This window comes from Kwoniella bestiolae, chromosome 5 (assembly GCF_000512585.2).
Source record: "Kwoniella bestiolae CBS 10118 chromosome 5, complete sequence".
NCBI classification, from domain to species: domain Eukaryota; kingdom Fungi; phylum Basidiomycota; class Tremellomycetes; order Tremellales; family Cryptococcaceae; genus Kwoniella; species Kwoniella bestiolae.
In genome coordinates, this window is record NC_089245.1 from 1,290,292 (window position 1) to 1,308,708 (window position 18,417).

The 18,417-nt window shown below is 47.7% G+C and overlaps 7 protein-coding genes across 7 annotated transcripts; 3 read left to right on the forward strand and 4 right to left on the reverse strand.

The window, feature by feature from the left end:
* Positions 1-95: 95 nt before the first annotated feature.
* Positions 96-828, forward strand: I302_106864 (uncharacterized protein; the record flags this gene model as incomplete). Its single annotated transcript, XM_019192483.1, has 3 exons — positions 96-167; positions 272-389; positions 494-828. The coding sequence occupies 3 exons, from the start codon at positions 96-98 to the stop codon at positions 826-828; spliced, it is 525 nt and encodes a 174-aa protein (XP_019045480.1).
* Positions 829-1,392: 564 nt separating this feature from the next.
* Positions 1,393-8,157, reverse strand: I302_106865 (uncharacterized protein; the record flags this gene model as incomplete). Its single annotated transcript, XM_065870346.1, has 6 exons — positions 1,393-2,720; positions 2,784-4,665; positions 4,714-4,986; positions 5,044-6,958; positions 7,019-7,610; positions 7,668-8,157. 6 exons carry the CDS (start codon positions 8,155-8,157, stop codon positions 1,393-1,395), a joined length of 6,480 nt encoding a protein of 2,159 aa, XP_065726418.1.
* Positions 8,158-8,657: 500 nt separating this feature from the next.
* Positions 8,658-9,215, forward strand: I302_106866 (uncharacterized protein; the record flags this gene model as incomplete). Its single annotated transcript, XM_019192481.1, has 1 exon — positions 8,658-9,215. One exon carries the CDS (start codon positions 8,658-8,660, stop codon positions 9,213-9,215), a length of 558 nt encoding a protein of 185 aa, XP_019045478.1.
* Positions 9,216-9,373: 158 nt separating this feature from the next.
* I302_106867 (uncharacterized protein) lies at positions 9,374-11,129 on the reverse strand (the record flags this gene model as incomplete). The annotated part of the gene is made up of 3 exons (XM_019192480.1): positions 9,374-9,455; positions 9,509-10,530; positions 10,818-11,129. The coding sequence occupies 3 exons, from the start codon at positions 11,127-11,129 to the stop codon at positions 9,374-9,376; spliced, it is 1,416 nt and encodes a 471-aa protein (XP_019045477.1).
* Positions 11,130-11,825: 696 nt separating this feature from the next.
* I302_106868 (uncharacterized protein) lies at positions 11,826-13,130 on the reverse strand (the record flags this gene model as incomplete). The annotated part of the gene is made up of 5 exons (XM_019192479.1): positions 11,826-11,922; positions 12,025-12,281; positions 12,355-12,657; positions 12,743-12,804; positions 12,887-13,130. 5 exons carry the CDS (start codon positions 13,128-13,130, stop codon positions 11,826-11,828), a joined length of 963 nt encoding a protein of 320 aa, XP_019045476.1.
* Positions 13,131-13,547: 417 nt separating this feature from the next.
* I302_106869 (uncharacterized protein) lies at positions 13,548-15,026 on the reverse strand (the record flags this gene model as incomplete). The annotated part of the gene is made up of 4 exons (XM_019192478.1): positions 13,548-13,644; positions 13,707-14,602; positions 14,667-14,752; positions 14,813-15,026. The coding sequence occupies 4 exons, from the start codon at positions 15,024-15,026 to the stop codon at positions 13,548-13,550; spliced, it is 1,293 nt and encodes a 430-aa protein (XP_019045475.1).
* Positions 15,027-15,559: 533 nt separating this feature from the next.
* I302_106870 (uncharacterized protein) lies at positions 15,560-18,413 on the forward strand (the record flags this gene model as incomplete). Its single annotated transcript, XM_019192477.1, has 4 exons — positions 15,560-16,217; positions 16,273-16,541; positions 16,596-17,720; positions 17,805-18,413. The coding sequence occupies 4 exons, from the start codon at positions 15,560-15,562 to the stop codon at positions 18,411-18,413; spliced, it is 2,661 nt and encodes an 886-aa protein (XP_019045474.1).
* Between the last annotated feature and the right edge of the window lie 4 nt (positions 18,414-18,417).

Here is an 18,417-nt window from a genome sequence, read left to right on the forward strand (position 1 = left end):
TTGTATTCCTTATACTTCACAATGATCACCTAATATATAACACATCTATCCCTATCCATATCTTATCATAACACATGCACACTTACACGAACAACATGACTTTCATACCACTATCCTTATCTACCCTCCTCACCCTCTTTTTACCCGTGATCGGATCTAGTCCAATAGTAAGTCGCCAACAACACGTCTTTACCACGACCTTCCTTGCCTCTCATGTGGATCGGTCCTCTTATCTTATCTACCCTAGTACATATGTTGACATACGCATTAGGCTATTTCTACTACTCACCAATCCATTCCTACTCCGCAATCCGTCGAAGAGAGATTACCTTCATTTGCCACCCGTGCTGAAGGCGGTGGAGGGGGAATAGGTATAGGAGCTATAGCAGGTGAGTCATCTACCTGTGTGCTGCATCACCTCGCCACTGACCTTCTCTATCTCACCGAACCTACACGATACTACCTATAAAACGCTAATATATCATACCCAAAGGCATAATCATAGCCGTCCTAGCCGTCCTCCTCCTCATCCTCTTTTTCATCATCCACTCTCGCCGTCGATCCTCCCTCCCCATGGTAGCCCAATCATACCCTTCCCCTCCTGGTTATACAGCACCACCCACCAAGATATACTACCCCTCTCAAAAACATTATCCGACCTTACCCAAATATACCGGGCCAAACACCTCTGCGGCGTACGTCCCTTCCTCCGGTGGAATCCGGCTCCCCTCTGCTATCCATCCGTCCAGTCGGGGGTATTATGGACAGAGAGGGGAGGTGGAGAGGGGAGTGAGGTTTGGTGGGGTTGGGGTGAGGGGGTATCATTGATTCATCAAATTGGGATTCCAAGCTTGGATCTCACGTTATAGAAGTACGCTACAACATAAGATCTATGATTCGGTTAGATAGATGGGATTGAAGGGAAAATGGAGCAGGATTGGAATATGTATCATCACTATTTGAATATGTCTAGTATAGCTTATACCTTTACGCACCTTTACGGATTAGATCAGAAGGAACGCTGTCTCCATTGATGTCTTAACGATACTTGTCTTTGTATATATGTCATAGTTAGATTGATGATTGAGTAGATTGGATATCCTCACGATGTATCACCTATAAACTTGTACTTTCACTGATTTGCGAAAACATGAGCATTCATTAGCATTAAGAACAGTATGATATGATTATTAAGTGACTATGGCAATATGATATATATACAATAATTTGAGAAGGTATAACAAAAAACAAGTGATATGTGCAGGGTAAAGTGACCAAAAGGTCATATGTACAAGGCGAATAACATGACGAGGATACGTTTGACAAATAAGAAATGTAAAGGAAACAACAATAAGGGGATTGCGCCGTGGCTAATAGAAAGGGTACTCTACGCTAAAGCGAATCTTCTTTCCTAGCAGTGGTAAGGCTCGAACTCGGTTCTTCGGCTCGAAGAGGAACAGGTTCTGAGTCCGAGTCAGCCGGAGGCATCTCGCCTATATCCTTCTGGGGTGAGACATCGTCTACAAGACCATCACTCTCTCGATCGACCACATCATCCCCTTTGAACTTCACCGGAATTGCACCATCCTCCCCACTCAACTCTTCATGCGCACCTCTAGGAGTCTCCTCCTCCCCCTTTCCATCAGCATCGTCATCAGCATCTTCGACCCACTCTTCCCCATCCTCAGTAGTAGGCAAACTCCTATCCCTCGAAATGTCCGTAGAAGTAGGTACGTATGATTCGCCATCCTCAGATATCGTCGATAATTCATGGTGGGATGGTTCTGTTGGTTGATGATGGTCCGCTACGAGGGGTGAGAGGTGATCTTGTGTTTCCGAGGAGGGTTCAGATTTGATAGGTATATTATCGGATGGAGATTGTTCCTCGTTGTGTGGCGAGGAGTCAGATGGGATATCGATAGGTTGACCAAGGGCAGGTGGCAATGACGACCGCTTTGGTTCGGCGGCTGATTCTTCTTGGAAGGCGTCTTGTGATGAAGAAGCATGATCTTCAGGTGTAATCCCTGCTTCAGTCTGAGCAGCTGGCTCTTCTTCAGAATTTAAAGTTACCGGATCGTCGAGCGCAGCTGAATGCTCCTCTTTCGAGGTTGTGGCTGGATCTCCCTGCACATCAGACGAAGATGACCGAGCGTCATTTCGTTCTGATGCCTTTCCAGTGAGATCGGGTTGGGGAGTATCTTCGTTGGAAGATTCGGCGACAGAAGAATCTGGGATCGTAGCTGGACCAGGTGTAGAAGCGTGCTGAGTCTCGGTGGCTCCTTCAGAGTGAGGAGTAGAATCGATGATAGGTCCATCATTTGCATCTGCTGGAATCTCTGTTTCCTTGTCGAGGCTGTTCGCAACCCTTTGCTTCGCACCGGAATCGGGACCGTCCAGTGGAGTGACTACTCGAGATTCACCGGATCTTTCTTCCTCAGGTAAAGATGCGGGTATACCATCGTCCCCACCAGTCGGCACGATCACCTCTTCCTTCCCTTGTATAGCTGAGGGACAGGTAGTTTCTTCATCTTCGTGCGCAACGATTTCATTGCTAGGAATCTCTACGACCGAAAATTCTTCGCGAGCATGTTCCGCAGTAGCCGGAGCAAGAGCATTTTTGACTACCTCTTCCACTCTGGGTAAAGGGGTCATGTCCGCATCGTAGGTTCGTTCTGGCGCCGCGTCTTCGATAGGTATGATTGTCAATTTGGGGGTTTCAACTATACACCGTATCAGCTTAACGCTCTGTATACCTTAATGACGTAAAGAGAATGAAAGCTCACCTGAGGTTGTTTTAGCTTGCTTCTTCTCTCCTTGCCCAGACTCAGGCGTTGGTTGAACAGCATCATCATCGATACCATACTTGTCAGACAGTTCGGCTATATCTGACAGGTCGGATGAATCTTGCAGGTCTGGTAAAGGTGGAAGCGCGACGGGTTGCTCGAAAGTGTTAGGCTGGGGGATAAGAGGTGTCTCGGCGGGCGTGTAGAAGTTGTCCAGCTCCGCTTGAGGGGTGTCGACCGAAGTAATCTCCTTGGCTTCGTCCGCTTGAGGTGAGGCTAGATCCGATACCTCTTCAGGTAGTGGGTTCTTTGACACAGCTGAATCATCTCCAGTAGTCTCTTTCACCTTTTCATCCTTTCCTACACTTAGGGTCACTCCATCGGCGTTTTCGACGACATCAGGAACCTCGGCTGTCGGTCCGCTGACGACGTGTGGTTCAGGTTGGGAAGCGATGTCTTCTTTCGGCTGATCCGCACCCACAGCAGGCTGAACAGAAGTAGTAGTAGTGTCGTCTTGAGAAATTTGATCAACCACTTCGCCCTCAATCACTGGAAGATCGTCCTTGACAATGTCCTTATCTCCAGCAAGAGTGTCCTGTTCGGCTTCCGCTGGACCGCCAAGATCATGTACAATAGCAGTAACAGCCCCGGCAGCCAATCCCACGACTGTACCTATCCCAGCTAAACCTGCTCCGACTATACTTCCACCTTCGTCTTGCTTCTCTTCGACCTGGACAATGGAAGGTGATGAATTTGCGAGCATATCTTCTCTGGCATCCTGATCTTGAGAAGTGGGATCACTGGTTACACCTTGAACATCCTGTGCAGTCATTTTCTCCTCCTCAGGCTCTATGGGTGAGACCACATCCGATGGAGGTAGAGGCGGAGGCGAAGGCGAAGGAGCCAACGACCTCTTCGTCCTCCTAGGCTCTTCACCGTCCTCTTCAGTGATCTGCTTGGAAGGAATACTTTCGTTTTGCTCTTCTACCGTCGGTTCTCCTTGAGCAGCGTCATCCTCCCGGTGCTCAACTGCACTAAGGGAAAGGGAATCTTCCATACTCCCTCCCACAGGCGCAGGGTCAGGCAACGGCGTATTTTCCCTCGTCCTATCAGGCGTAGGGACGAACATCGCTCTGGTAGATGCTCCGTCCGGACCCACTTCTGATATACCGCCCAAGGTCAGACCTGAGATCGCTTTATCTCTTAGTGGAATATCCAGATGAGCTCTTTCTTCGACGACTCCTTCCGATGCCTCTGTCAAGGCCCCATCTGCATCCCTCGCTTTCTCTGACACGGTTATAGGAGAACCATCATCGATGGTAGTAGCACCGGTCGGATGAGTCTCCAACCAGTATTTCCAAATCTTATTGTCCGTTTCCTTCCATTTACCAAGATTCTGAATAGGTTTCATATCCAAATCTATAAGTTTGACCTTCCCACTACCCTCTACCAGGTCCCATTTGACCTCCTCAGCAGGTGGAGGGACAAGTGTAGAAGAAGAAGAGGAAGAGGATAAAGTGAGTTTGACAAAGACCGAACAATCCTTGAATATCGCTGATAGGGCGAAAGCGATCATTCGTTGTCTCAATGTCCATGTCTCCTGATTCTTTCCAGAGGTAGGGGAAGAAAGGTAAAGCTCGATGAATTCTCTCAGTTCCGAGGCTGGGGGCGAAGGGATCAAAGCCGGGTCGAATGGTTCGGTATCGGGATGAGCTGAAGAGAATCGGGAGGAAAGATCCGAGATGTCGGTGGGATCAAGGGTCGCTTGGAGGTTTTTGAGTGTTTGGAACACAAGTGATTTTTGGAGGATAGGAATGATCAGAGTGGCGATTTGATCTGCTAATGCTTCTTTACCCTCGAAGTATTTCGCAACTTCGTCAACCTAGGTATACTGTCAGCTACAATAAAGGAACGTTGTGACAGAGCTCACCCTATCAGGAATTACCCTCTCTCCATTGACGAACACCCTCCAATTATTCTCCTTACCACCACTTTCCTGCCATATACCCCATAAACCATTGATGGCTTTCCTCATCCTGCTCTCATCGCCCGAGTATAGATCTAACGGACAGAATTTGCCTTCTGCCGACGAATCGTGACCTTTCAAATGACGGTGCATACAGAATCGACAATATTTAGATTTGATTTCGGCAGCTTCAGGTGGGATGATAGTTGAAGCGTCAGGTAAGAAGCCCCATTTAGGCTATCAAAGGTTCAAAATATCTTAGCTAGATGCACGGTGTTCTGCAATGGAACTCACCTTAATCTCAAAAGCAAGATTCACAATCCCATCCTTCTTTTCATTCGTAGTCGTATCCTCCATGATCACCCCCTTAGCTTCACCCACCACCAAACTCTTGAGATCACCCGACATCTTCCGCTCTTCAGGTCTCGTAGGGTCCGCCTGAGTGAACAGATCTCTCACCCACCCTTCCGACAGATTAACCTCTTGGGTCTGAATCAACAATTCAGGAGGGACAAGTCGAGGGAGTAATCTAAAAATCCATTCATTGAGGGTCTGTCGATACTCCGGATCAGTAGGTGAATTACCCAAGAACTGGGATTTCCGTAAACGCAGTACCATCCCATTATACTCTGACATCGTTCCTCGATGTGAGAAGACTATATGTTCTGCTCCTTCTCCTACGTATTGCCATTGAGAGGCTAGACTATCGACGGATGGTCCAGAGGTGAGACCGGTGATCATAGATTTACCTTTGATCGTAGCTACATCTGCATCTTCCTCGTTCTTCACACCGAGTGACGACTCGACGTGGTCCGCTATGGTGGAGCCAGGCGCTGATAGTTCAGCTTTTTCATTGGGCGAAGGGATCTTGATCATCTCTCCCATTTCAGTGATAGTGTATTCAGTCGGCGTAAGACTAGATGCGGAGAGAGGGGCCCTCAGCTGGCGAGATTCACTACTCTCACTTTCAGGGAGGGTACCCAGCTCATCAGACGCATGTCTAGACAAGGAGAAACCGGAGGTGCCGAAGAACGATCGTCGAAGGTTCATACCTGATTGAAAAGATGAAGATCGCTTGAAGGACTCGGTAATACCCTTGAATCCACGTGGTGTACCAGCTTTGGAGGATGAGGGTGAAGTTGATCGATTGAGCTCATGCTCAGGTGTTGGTTCTGATCTAGGTTCCGGAGCAGCTGGAGCACGATGGACAACGGTAATAAGAAGCAAGTCGATAAGCTTTTCGGGAAGCGAAGATGAAACCGAAGGGTTGAGTCGGACAAGGGAGAAAGGTGGCCAGGAGGTTATACTGGGTGGATCAAGTTGAGCATCTTCCACAAATGCTATGAACATGTCGTCCAATTCGATGATCTCTTCTTTTTCGATGCTATACACAGTTGTGGGGTTCTTGGACTCCCTGAAGGTCGTCCGTTTCTGGGGTGTCGGTCGATCGCTCATATCGGTACCTAGTCGGAGCTTGGTAGCAGAAGCAGTAGGGCTGATGGGTGTACTACTTGATTTAGGTGAGAAAGCTAAACCTAGATTACCAACGGTTTTAGGAGAATCACCAAAACCGGATTTCTGGAAATCGTCCCAAGCCGAATCGCCATTTTTCGGCAATACGCCAAGAGATGCCTGTTTTTTCAGAGACTTTGGCGAATCATCCTCCTTTTTGACTGTCAACAATGTTGAGAGGTTCGGTGAGGTAGTGGAGGAGGATAGGTTGGTCGTTGGCGAGGAGAGATCTCCGCTGTGTGAGTGATAACGCCCTCGGAGGGTGCCTCCCGACAGCGGTTGGTACGATGGTGTCGTTGCAGCCTGATTTGGACTTTGCGATCCAGCTGCAGTTAGATTGGGTGTAGAAGGTATCGAGTCGGCAGTACTCGACACCTTTCGAAGGAATATGATGGAGTCTTCGACCAGGAGATCGTCTAACTTTCTGCCTTCGCCTTTGACCAGGGAGGACCAGATTGGGGTTAAAGCGGTTTCATCGACTTTAGCCGAAAGAGCTGCGGAAAGAATTTCATGTGCATTATCGAATAGCCCGTGGACCGGTGAAGAGGAGGTAAGGATTATACGTAAGGTGGGTCGAGGGAACGAAGACGGAGGTGGAGAAGGTATATAGTCAGGGTCTGTCGATGTCGCAGCAAAAGGGTATCTCTCTACAACTTCGAGCAGACGAGTGGGAAGTTGCATCTTTGTTGATTGATATCTGTATCATTGTGACGAAGGTGAGCTGAGTATCAACAGAGGTCGGTACAAACCAGCTCACCTGATCCAAACGTATAACAAATGTTCCATCCTCCATCCAGCACTCTTCCAGTCCGTATACAAATCTTCCCAGCTACCCAATTTCTCAACAGACGACCCCAAAGTCCACCACCCCAACAGATAAGCCAATCTTCCAGGTGTCATACCATTCTGCTCAGCATGCGTAATGACCGCAGACCAGACTTCGAGCACCTCATTGAAGTAGTTTGCTACTCCCGCTTTCAACCTGGGTGAGAGGAGCGTATCAAATGCGTTAAGAGGGTAGGAAGACGACCGTTCAGCTTGGACGAATCTGGTGTATAGTCCGATATCGATGAGAGGTTCGGGTGGGATGGGATGGAGGCGATGTAAGGTGTATTTGAGCACTTCCGAAAGGTTTGAAGTGGAGTTCACATCTCTGAGTATCGAGATGAGCCGTTCTCGCCATATTTCAGCAGGGTTGGTGGTGGGCTGAGCGAACTGTGCGGCGATAGTTGGGAATTTCGATAATAGGTCTGGTTTGATAACGAGGGAATACAGAGCAAGGAGATACATCTGAGTGGTTGAGTCGGCATTGGGTCGAAGAGGGAGCATTAAGCTATGTATATTCAGATCTACGAGGTATATCAGTACGAAAAATGCAGGTTGGAAGAACGGGACCCAAGACTTACTTGACTCCCTTAACGCTTTGCCTATTACCTCCCAAGCTATTCTCACATCATCCACGCTGAGCTTTAGATTACCGATCACTTCCTTCTCCTGTTGTCGTAAAGCCACTATCTCTCCTACGCCATGTATATCCAGCGAATCCTTCTGTACAGCATCTTCAGTTTTTGGGACATCAAATCCCAAATCCAATTTCGGTACGAAAGCACTGATCAGGTCCGGTTTACTCGACTCTGGTGATTTGCCTTTACTCCTCTTCCTTGTTAGCTCATTATTACTACCCCTCCTACCTGTGAGATCGTATGGTTTAGTAGAGGAGGAAGAACCTGATTTATGCCTTAATGAGAGGAATCGAGTCGGTCGACTGGTATTGGCAGAGGTTGCCTGAGTGCTGGGTCCGGGAATGGGGGAGGATGGTAGGGTGGGAGAAGGTGAGCGGGATCTCGTTCGCTTACCCTTTTTCTTGGTTTGGAAGAAGGATAAAATGGAGACCATTATGAGAGGTCGTCGTTCTGGGTGGGATTGCGCTGCATAAGAGTGGAAGGGAAGGGGATCTGAATGTACAGTGAGATGGAGTGGGTACGTGTAGGACAAAGCAATGGAATGGATATATGTGAGGTGTGATATTGCAATGGGTATATGGACGATCAATGCTCTATCATGATGGCTTGAGCATACATATAGTGTAGCATTCACAATGGTAGTAAAAGGAATCACATAGAGAGGGTTCGTGCATTGACCCATTCATCCCTACCCGACATCCGACACCTTACCCCGCAAATACACCTATTCACCAATGCGGGGTTAGGCTGTTATACCACGTGTGAAGCTTCGATAACTTTGAGAACAACAGTGTCCAAAGCAATCTCATTCACCTCGGGCAGTATTTCACCGTTATGACTTGATCCAATAACCAAAACGACATCCAACACAATCACAGCAACCATCATTCTCCCACCTCGTTGCACCTCCTCATATCACAAAGCCACTCCGGGATGTCCCCTCCAATCCTCTCTTCACCATTCCTGAACCTCAATACCATCAACTCAATCCTCTCTTCCCCCTCGCCCATACCTACCGAACAGCGCATCCAACTCCTAGAAGCGAAAGTACATCTACTCACTTCTTCCTTACCGCCACTGATCAAGCCACCTACCCCTCAAGGTGCTAGTGAGATCCCTGACGAAAAATCGAAACGAGATGATAAGAGAGATAAAGCGATGTTCGAAATTGACAAGATCAGAATCGCCTTAGGACGATCATATCTCCAACAGAAAGTACCTGATCATATAAAGGCTGAGATGGAATTTGGGGTTGTAGATAGGAACTGTAAAGGTATCATCAAGCGTATCGAGAAGAGTACAAGTCGGTCGGATGGTGGGATCAATATCGACGCCTTGACGCGTGAACCTGACAAGCATTGGGTAGAGGACGTCAAGCTGCTTAGAATAGATGCTCTGAAAGGGATGATATCTGTCGAAGAGGGGCTGGGTAGAAGTGCTAGAGCGGAAAGGTGGAGGAAGACTATCGAGGAGATCGAACAGCAGGAGTAGTGGGGAGGAGACACTGAACATAACACACCTGTGATCGCTCTGCAATAATGTAAAACACCAAGGTATCTCATCGATAGTCTCCCTACAATATGAACCCCAAGGAATACAATGCTATCACTGTACAAAATCTCCCCTCGTCTCCCTTGTCCGACTCCTAATTACTGACCCAACTGCCTATACACCATCCAAGCCGCAACATTCTTAGCAGCCTGTACATTCGGTCTAATCGCTTCGCCCACCCTACTCACCCTTCAAGTTAGCACTACACTACCCATCTCTGATCGGAGACTTACCACTCCTTCCCATCCAGATCGACAACTCTACAAACAACCCTCCACCTCTGACCTGTCTTCGGCTCCTTCTCATACACAGGTTTACTCCCCACACTCTTGATCCATGGATGCTGCGATAGCGCTTGGGGCATTCCCATAGATTTGCGGTCCTCATCTTTCCAATGTTCCGGTATAACCAACTTCGGTACGTCTGGTGGTAAGGACGATAAGATCTTGTTTTGTTCTTCTAGGAGTATTGAGTATATCCATTGACAATACGGTTTGAGGAGAGGTGAGAGCCATGATTCGACATAGTCGAATGCCTGGCCTTTGGTCCGAGGTCCTGAGGGAGGTCTGGTTTGGATAGATGAGGGGTTTTGTGACGGTTCCATCGTCAGAAGTGGGGCTGGCCGTGAGTTTGGATCTTCTGTCGTTGCATTCGATCCACTATCGGTACCTTGTGAGTCAGGGTGTTTTGCGCTGCGACCGGGAGTGACGGTGATCTGAGTACTCGAGGTGGTGGTCGTGGTGATCACCGAGGTAGTGGTCGAAGCGGACATCATCATACTGATCAGATCTGCCAAATCAGCCGTATGAGATACCTTCTTCGTTCCATCTTCGACTTTCGAGCTATCATCAAGCTTGAGACATTTGACAGGTTCCAAAACAGGCTGAAGTCCTTTAGGCATACTTTCCTCATCTTCACCTTCTTCGCCTTGACCCTCAGCCTCTTCAGAAGCCTTGATGAGTTCATCTTCACCCTGATCGACATTGCCTACATATTTGACCTCTCCTAAAGCAGTTTCAGTCTGACATATACTAACCTCCCCTTCCTCATCAATGACGATCCCACCCCCTTCACCAAACCGCAGAAAACTATACCAAGCCCCCGCAATCCACGCTTCGAGCACTGACGCCTGGATCTTTTCGGACGATCTGACATGTATGATCGATGAGGCGTCCGCCTTGATGAGGAGGGGGAGGATGTAGAATACTGAGAGTTGGGCGAGGGTCGAGTTGGATACTAGGTAATCTCGGATTATCTGGTACGTTCATCACGTACAAGTCAGTATGCTATTCGATTTGAGGTGTATAAGTATACGAGATGAGGAGGTATTGATTGAGAAATTTATGATGTAATATGAAGGTATGATTCTGGGTAAGGTCCTGGCTGAATCAACCGAAAGATGAAGTTCAACAGGCCAAAGGAAGCACACTTCTCAAGAAGCACAATCGTCCCAAAAAATAGCAATCCAAATCCCAATCCCCTCTCACAATCTCACCTTCCCAGAAATGGAGCCAAAGCAAAGCCAAATCAAAACAAACTCACAGCAGCTCCCCCCTGCCTCAACCAAGGAAACATCTCCTGAATCAACCCGGTCGCCACATTCTCCAAAATAGCATCACCGAGATGCTCAAGCTTCTCATAATCCACCGCCTTCTCGTACTCTTCCTCCGGTTTCGCCAGCGCCATGACGCTCCGCCGAGTGAGGCATTGGAGGGATACGTGGGAGATGACTTGTTGGTATAGGTCTGGATCGATTATGCGTGGAAGAGGGGGTAGAGGCTCATTGAGGGGAGTAAGAGGAGGGAGGATGAATGAGAAGAGGGGGTTGTTGTGGTCTTCGGTATTGTAGCGCATACTTGTAGGATATTGGGGAAGATACAAGGAAGGAGTGACAGAAGAAAGGAGAAGTGGTCGAGCAAGGAAAAAGCGGGAGGAAGAAGGGAGAAGCGGGAAGGGAAAGGAAAGGAAGGTATACTTTATCTGCTTTTCAGGCAGAGAATATCTCCAGAGAGTTTATGTCTCAAATTGAAGGTACAAGATACTCACAAGAGGAAAAAGAATAATTTGGATGGAAAAACAGGATTTGAAGGCGAGTGAAGAATGAAAAGATAAAAGATAAAGAAGGACAAAATTATAGATGCTAATACCGAATCACAGCCATTGAATCCATCGACCAATTCTTCCTCTGCCTCGCGCGTGACGCACAGGCCATGTTGCGCGAATATTGCAAGTATCATAGTACAGTATCGGTCACAGGAAGTGTTGTATCGTGTGCTTGTTCTGATTAATGATGGTAGCTGTCTCTCGGCTGACCCGGTACTGCCCAGATATCAACTCACGATATCAGAAAGAGCGAGATCGCGATCATCCAAAGCTGTCTGATTGGTAGCGATCTCGAACTCAAAGTATCTAATGGGTTCTCCTCAATCTGCACAAGGGAGCTACTGCCGCATTTACATTCCATACTGAAATACGGATTAGAGGTATCTCCAAATATCAATGGTGATCTAGCCAATCGCGTTTCTCTTATCCTCAAGAAATTCGAATCCTTTAGTCGTCCTCAGCTATCAACCCCATCTCCACACAGATCCTCCAAGCAGCCATATTCTCAGCTTTTTTCTTCGTCATTCGTGTAGCTTCTGCGGTCCTATAGAGTATACAAACCACCTCATCAGCCCACATCCCTGACACAGTACGATTACTGCAACAACCAGGTGATCAAAACCCAGGAACTCAAATCAGTACTGACCATTCCCTCCCATCCACATCAACAACCTTACATCCAACCTTCCACGGCGTGTTGACCCAAGACCCCACCTGCACATAGGTATACACCAGCCCTTCCCTTACTGACGTAATGTCCAATAACGTTTTAGAACCTTTCGCAAGTTCGTCTGCCCTCTCCCAACTATCAGGGATGGGGAACCGCTTGAGTTCTTCTTTGATTGGTCGGATGTGCGATATGGATATTCTCTTTTTCTCTCTTTGGAGCTCATAGTTGATGAACTGTGCCATAGGCCCAAGCAATGCGGAGAGGAAGGAGTGTAGGCGATCCAATGCCTGACCTCGTGTCATTGACCCGGTCCATTTCCAGTGTCGTGGGCACAATGAAGTGTTCTTCCGTGGAAGAAAGGGAGGTATCTTCGTGCCCATCTTCTACTTCTTTTGACTTCTCTCCATTGTTTGTGGCAGTATGAATTGTTCCAAGTAAGGAGTAATACAATGCCCCAATGTACGCTTCGAACACTTCCGCCTGGATGCGTCCGATATCCACTTCACTCCATACAGACACGTTCGGATCGAAGTTGATCCTGGTATGAAGGTTATATCGGACGGTAAGTTGGGATAAAGATGATTTACGAATCATATGACTTCGTACGAGCTACGTCCCCACCCAAGAGAAAAAAATGATACATATCATTACCCCGCATTGCTCCAATCCAATATTGAGGGGAGATATAACTCACATTCGCCTCGCCTTGGCGGAAATGGCGGTATCTATCATGAGCCCAGGTGGTAGCTATCGCCTCTGCGCACAATAACGATAAGCTACCTCACCCCAATCACGGCAAAAAAGAGTGAAGGGGTGTGAGGGGGAAGAGAGGACGTACCAATTAGGGCGAATCCAACAGTATGTAATTCCTCAAAGCTCTTCTGATCCGGACCATCCATTACGAACAGGTCTTTATCTAACCTGAGGGAGCGTAGCTCCGTACTGACGTTTGAGTCTATGATTTCCTCGAGAGCTGGGTCAGATATCCGTGGAAGAGGTGGGAGGTCAAAGGGTGGATAAGGCGGTAGACGGTAGGCTACTATTTGATCGACGTCCCATCTGTGTTGTTGGGGGCTTGACATTTTGAGTTTTGGATACTGGCGAGAGTAAGAATGTATGGGGGATCACTTTGAAGCCAAGAGTTGGATGTTTACGATAATGATGTGAAGAAAGACGAAAGAAAGAAGAGGGAAGAAGAATACGCAGGAACTTGAGATACTTTATAGCGAATGTCAATACAGAATATGTTTGGATGTGTGCACACAGCGCACAGCACACAGACCGCGTGTCCTCAATGGGACGAGGCATACTAGTTGAGTGATTGCGATTGATATATTGTAGTCTTTGACCTTCCATCCGATGTAAAATAACATGAACATGGGCGAGGTGTCACTTGCTTATGTACATGAGGTATCACTACAGGAAAATAGATTCTACACAATACTCTCTCCTCCTAGTTCCCTTACGACTGCAGCTTCAACCCCTATCTTCACAACACCTCACTCATCCTCCTTAATAAGCCCCATCGCCACGCACACCTTCCACGCCGCCACATTCCCCGCAGCCTGCTTATTGATCCTGGTAGCTTCGGCGGTCCTATCCAATATCGATCCACAGGATCAGTAAGCTCAATTGCATCCCATGTGAAAACGACTTACCACACTTTCCCATCTTCATCTATCGCTTCGCAGACCACTCTCCACGGGGAGTTATTGGGACCACCGGGTAATTGAACTCCCGTATACCTGGGGAAATTACCCTCATTATAGTGACTGTGGAGTGTCATCTTACCTCCTCGCGCCTTCTCATCCTCCTCTTTCCAACTTTCAGGAATGACAAATACCGTCTCGGGCACACGTCTATATTTCTTCTGGATTCGTTTCTCTTCGACCTCGAGGTGTTCGACCGCAAAATGAGCGATGGGTTCTAAGATCTGTCGTAGCCATTGAAAGAGGTAGTCATACGCGTCACCTCGGGTCTTGCGGGGCTTGACGGTTTGAGAGGAATGGGTGTCAGTAGGAGAGTCAGCATCTTCGGAAGAGGGAGGTGAATTTGAGGAGTTTGCCGAAGGAATGGGACTTTCCTGAGAATTATCGGTGTCTTCGTCTGTTGATAATTCTTTGAAGATGATCTCGATACCGTCGTAGTAATCAGTAGACTCGTCTTCTTCATCTGAATCAGAACTAATGTTAGTGGTCGATTCAGCATCGAAGTATTCTTGATCGCTTCCTTCACTCTTCTCGTCGGTTTCGGTAGCTGAAGGAGCTTCTTCCGTGGCCTTGTCCGGAGAAGGAGAGGTGCTTTCATCTCCACTCAACTCTCCTGTGGGACTGATAGATTGGCTTGAAGGAGGGGTAGGGGTATTTTGATCCTCTTGACCGAGATATGAGTAATAGACAGCAGAGATATACGCTTCGAATATGGACGCTTGGACCTTCTCGTTCTTCTTCAGAGTGTATCTCAGAGATGGTTCCGACTTGAGGAGTTGCGGAAGCCCATATTGACAGGAGACCTGAGCCAAGGTGACGTTGCTGACAAGTCTATGTCGCATGATCTACGCCGAACGCCACATGACCCACGTAAGCGTTGATCAGTATTGGGGAATGATTTTCACTTACAGATGCACTGCCTTGTCGGAAGTTGGGGAAAAGCTCATGGAGGAGAGTGACCGCTATGGCTTCTAGCAAAGCATCTCCGATATGTTCTGTACGTTCGTAACAGGTCTCAGCAGTATCTTTGCCACGACGACAGATTGAAAGCTTACCAAGCTTTTCATAATCCAATACCCTGTCTTCCTTTATCAGGAAGACGGAAGTACGATGGCTTCGAGGTAGATTCGAGAGACTTGCATGGGTAAATACCATATCTTTGAGCTTGGAATCAGTAATAGGAGGAATTGGAGGAAGGTCGAGCTGAGGTAGAGAAGGAAGCACGAATGTGTCTAGGCTGTTATCGTATTTCTGGGTGGATCGAGGCATTGTCAATATATTATATCAGTAGGAAGGGGTCAAGAAGTATGAGGCCAAGATCAGTATACGAGCAAGAAGTGGTGATAGTCTCTCGATGAGTCCAAGAGTAGGAAGGTGATGATGGAATTGACTGTGCGAGAGAAGGAAAGAAGAAGGACAATCGAACAATGTATGTCTTCTTTTTATCTTCCTTATATCCTCACCTCACGCGCATGGATCTGCAAAGTGGAGGGTGACAGAGGTTATATCATCGGATATCACCGTATCATTGTCATTTAACATGACGTGGCATTTCATACATTTGCCAAGTGGAAGTTGCCGAATTCGGGTGGCGTCAGTTGAACCTATTATTCAACCGGTCCAAGTCCTCGTTCACTTTTTTATTTTTCAATTTTCAATCCTAGGTCATCGTCTCAGCTCACGCGATACACCTAAAACCTCTATCATAGAGGGTAGCCTGTCAAAATCACACCCATGTTATAATCCAGAGAGGGGCTATCATCATCCCATACAGCATATCAAACCAAGATCACACCCGCGGAATGCCCCTCTCTTCATTCTCATTCTCATCCTCATTGCATATGACCAAGAACCATCGACAACCTCCTCCCTCTTCTTCCACTTCCACTCCTCCTTTGAAACATCGATCAATCAACAACAACATGGCAATACCATCAAACTTCATGATCTCAAATGATCCATCCAACTCGGCTGGTCCATCCCGATCATCCTCTCTAGCAGGTAGGAAGCGACCGCGAGAGTCTGATGGGGACGCTAAAAACCGTACTCCATCGAGAAGGACGAAAAGTACCGGTGATGCGAGGTCCAACAGCTCCAAAGATCGAGAAGCGTTCCAAAGAGGTTTGATATCCGTATTCGTACCCAAAGCATTGCAAGAGTCAAAACAAGGAAATCTAGCGCATTACAATGATCTTCTCGCACACTTCTTACCGTCACCTACCATACCCGTACCCGCTCTGCCCCCTCTTCTACCCTTACTTCGAGCTATATCCGCTCATGTCTCACTTCTGTCTCCCGATATCCACTCACCACTTGTCACGGCAATTATCAATCTACCTTGGGCAACGGGGGATGAGAAGTTTGTCAAGACATTTGTAGGATGGGCAGCTGTACTGGTCAGTGCTCAGCCAGGTTGGGCGAAAGAAGTCGTGGGAATGGGGGTAAAGGGGCTCACTTGGCGTGAGTGCGGATTGCTGCTTTCATGCGATCTCGTCGCTGACTGGCATCTATGCAGAGATACCTTTCACCTCGCCTACCACAACACCGATCTCCAGGAGAATCTTCCATGCTCGGCATCATTTACTGCTTTCACACCTCATTTCCCTCGTACCGACCTTACCTAATGTTCTTCAACCTTTACTCATCCGGAACTTCCCACATAAGCGAGAACCAGAAGTATCTCAGACAACCTGGATACGGAATTGCTGTGAATTAATTGGGTACTGCCCAGAACTTGGTGGGAGGATGTGGGGTGAGATAGTAGATAGGATGTTGCGGATTGATGTGAGTCGTTATACAGAATCGTTATGGATCTAGCTGATGGGAGTTGTCATATAGGTCGAAATTCAGAATAGTATCGAAGAAGATGACGAGGAAGATTCAGACGCTGAATCGGATGATGATGATGAGTTCCCAGCATCCAGTTTCCCCCGCTTATCGCCCACTCCCTCCCTCGATCCTCTCGATCTTCTTATATCCCAACAGCTCCCTCGACCACGTACGACATCCCCTTCACCCGATATCGGTGTAGATGATGACGGCTCTGATGGTGATCCAGACCCTGACGAGCTGTCTTCCGAAGACGATGGTGATTCGGATGATGAAGATTCTAGTAATGCAGCTAAGATCGCGGAAGCAAAAGCAAAGAAAAGGGCAAATGTGAAAGCCATGAGGGAGAAATTGGACGGAATGCTAGTTCACTTCTTCGAACATCTAGAAGAATACATGGGTGCCAAAGCAAGTCATCTGCCTGCTGCGGAAATGGCAGCTCAGAATATTGCTGCCAGTTCTGGAGCATCCACGCCCACTTCCGAATACCCTTTACCCAGCTCTTCGACTATTGCCTCCTTACTCGTCAAGAGACCGCCGCCCACCCCCGCTCAATCGTTGTCATACTTCCAAACGCTCCTCAACCTCTTTTCACGACAGATACTTCCCACTTCCGCCACTCAGCATATTCCGTTCCTTCTCTTCCATACCGCCTCGTTCTCACCATCACATACCGACCTATTCCTCGGTTTACTCGTCTCTCAAGCATTATACGCCCAAATCACTACCGCACCTCATACTTCTCAGCCCGTATCGATGAATCAACGAATAGCAGCTACGGTGTATATCGGCTCCATAGTCTGTAGAGCAAGATTCGTAACGGATGACCAAGCTCGTACGGTCCTGACGTATCTCTTAGCATACATAGATGGGAAGTTACATCAGTCTCGCATAAACAAGAAAGAGGGTATAGATGAACTACCATTGTTCTACGCAGTCTGTCAGGCTGTGATGTTGATTTTCTGTTTCAGGTGGAGAGCATTCACGTCATCTGCTTCGAACGATAACGATAACATCGTGGGAGATCTGGAACTAGAAGGTGAAGAATCTATAGATGGAGATGGCGATAATAAGTGGATAAGCGATCTGGATATTTTACAAAGAGCTATCACGAGCGAATTGAACCCTTTACTCGTGAGTTTGAGTCACAGCTGAATCCACGCCACTTCTTTCTCGAGTCGTTGAGGTCGTAGCTGATCAGGAATAATAATGATGTAGGGATGCAACTCAACAATCGTATCTACATTCGCCAAAGTAGCTCACCACACGAATTTCCTATACTGCTTCTCAATCATTGAAGCCAACCAACAATCATCCCATCCTCCTCGCTCCTCGTCCTCCCAGAACCTCTCCAACGGGAATAATACCAGCCATACTGCACCGACCCGAACGAACTCCTCTATCGGATCTCAGACACTACCTCGTCAGGCTAGGCAGATGAACATTGATTTAGGTTTAGATTCGTACTTCCCCTTTGATCCTTATGATTTGCCCAAGTCGAAGAGATTTGTAGAGAGGTTATACAGGACTTGGTCGGAGGTAGCCATCGATTCGGGCAATAACGACTCGGACTCTGATGATTCGGAGGAAGATGAAGAAGAGAGTGATGCGGAGAGTGACGATTCAAGTTTGGAAGATCACATGAAGACCCATCCGACCTTACCTCGCCGGATCGATATTGGGAGTTATGGGGAACATAGGAAGCATAAATTGTTTAATGGTGGGAGATCGAGAGATGATGGATTGTCGAGTAGTCTGGAGGGGATGAGTATATCTCCGAATTTGAGTGGTGGGGTGGGTATGGGGATAGGTGTGAGGGGTGCTTAGTCGC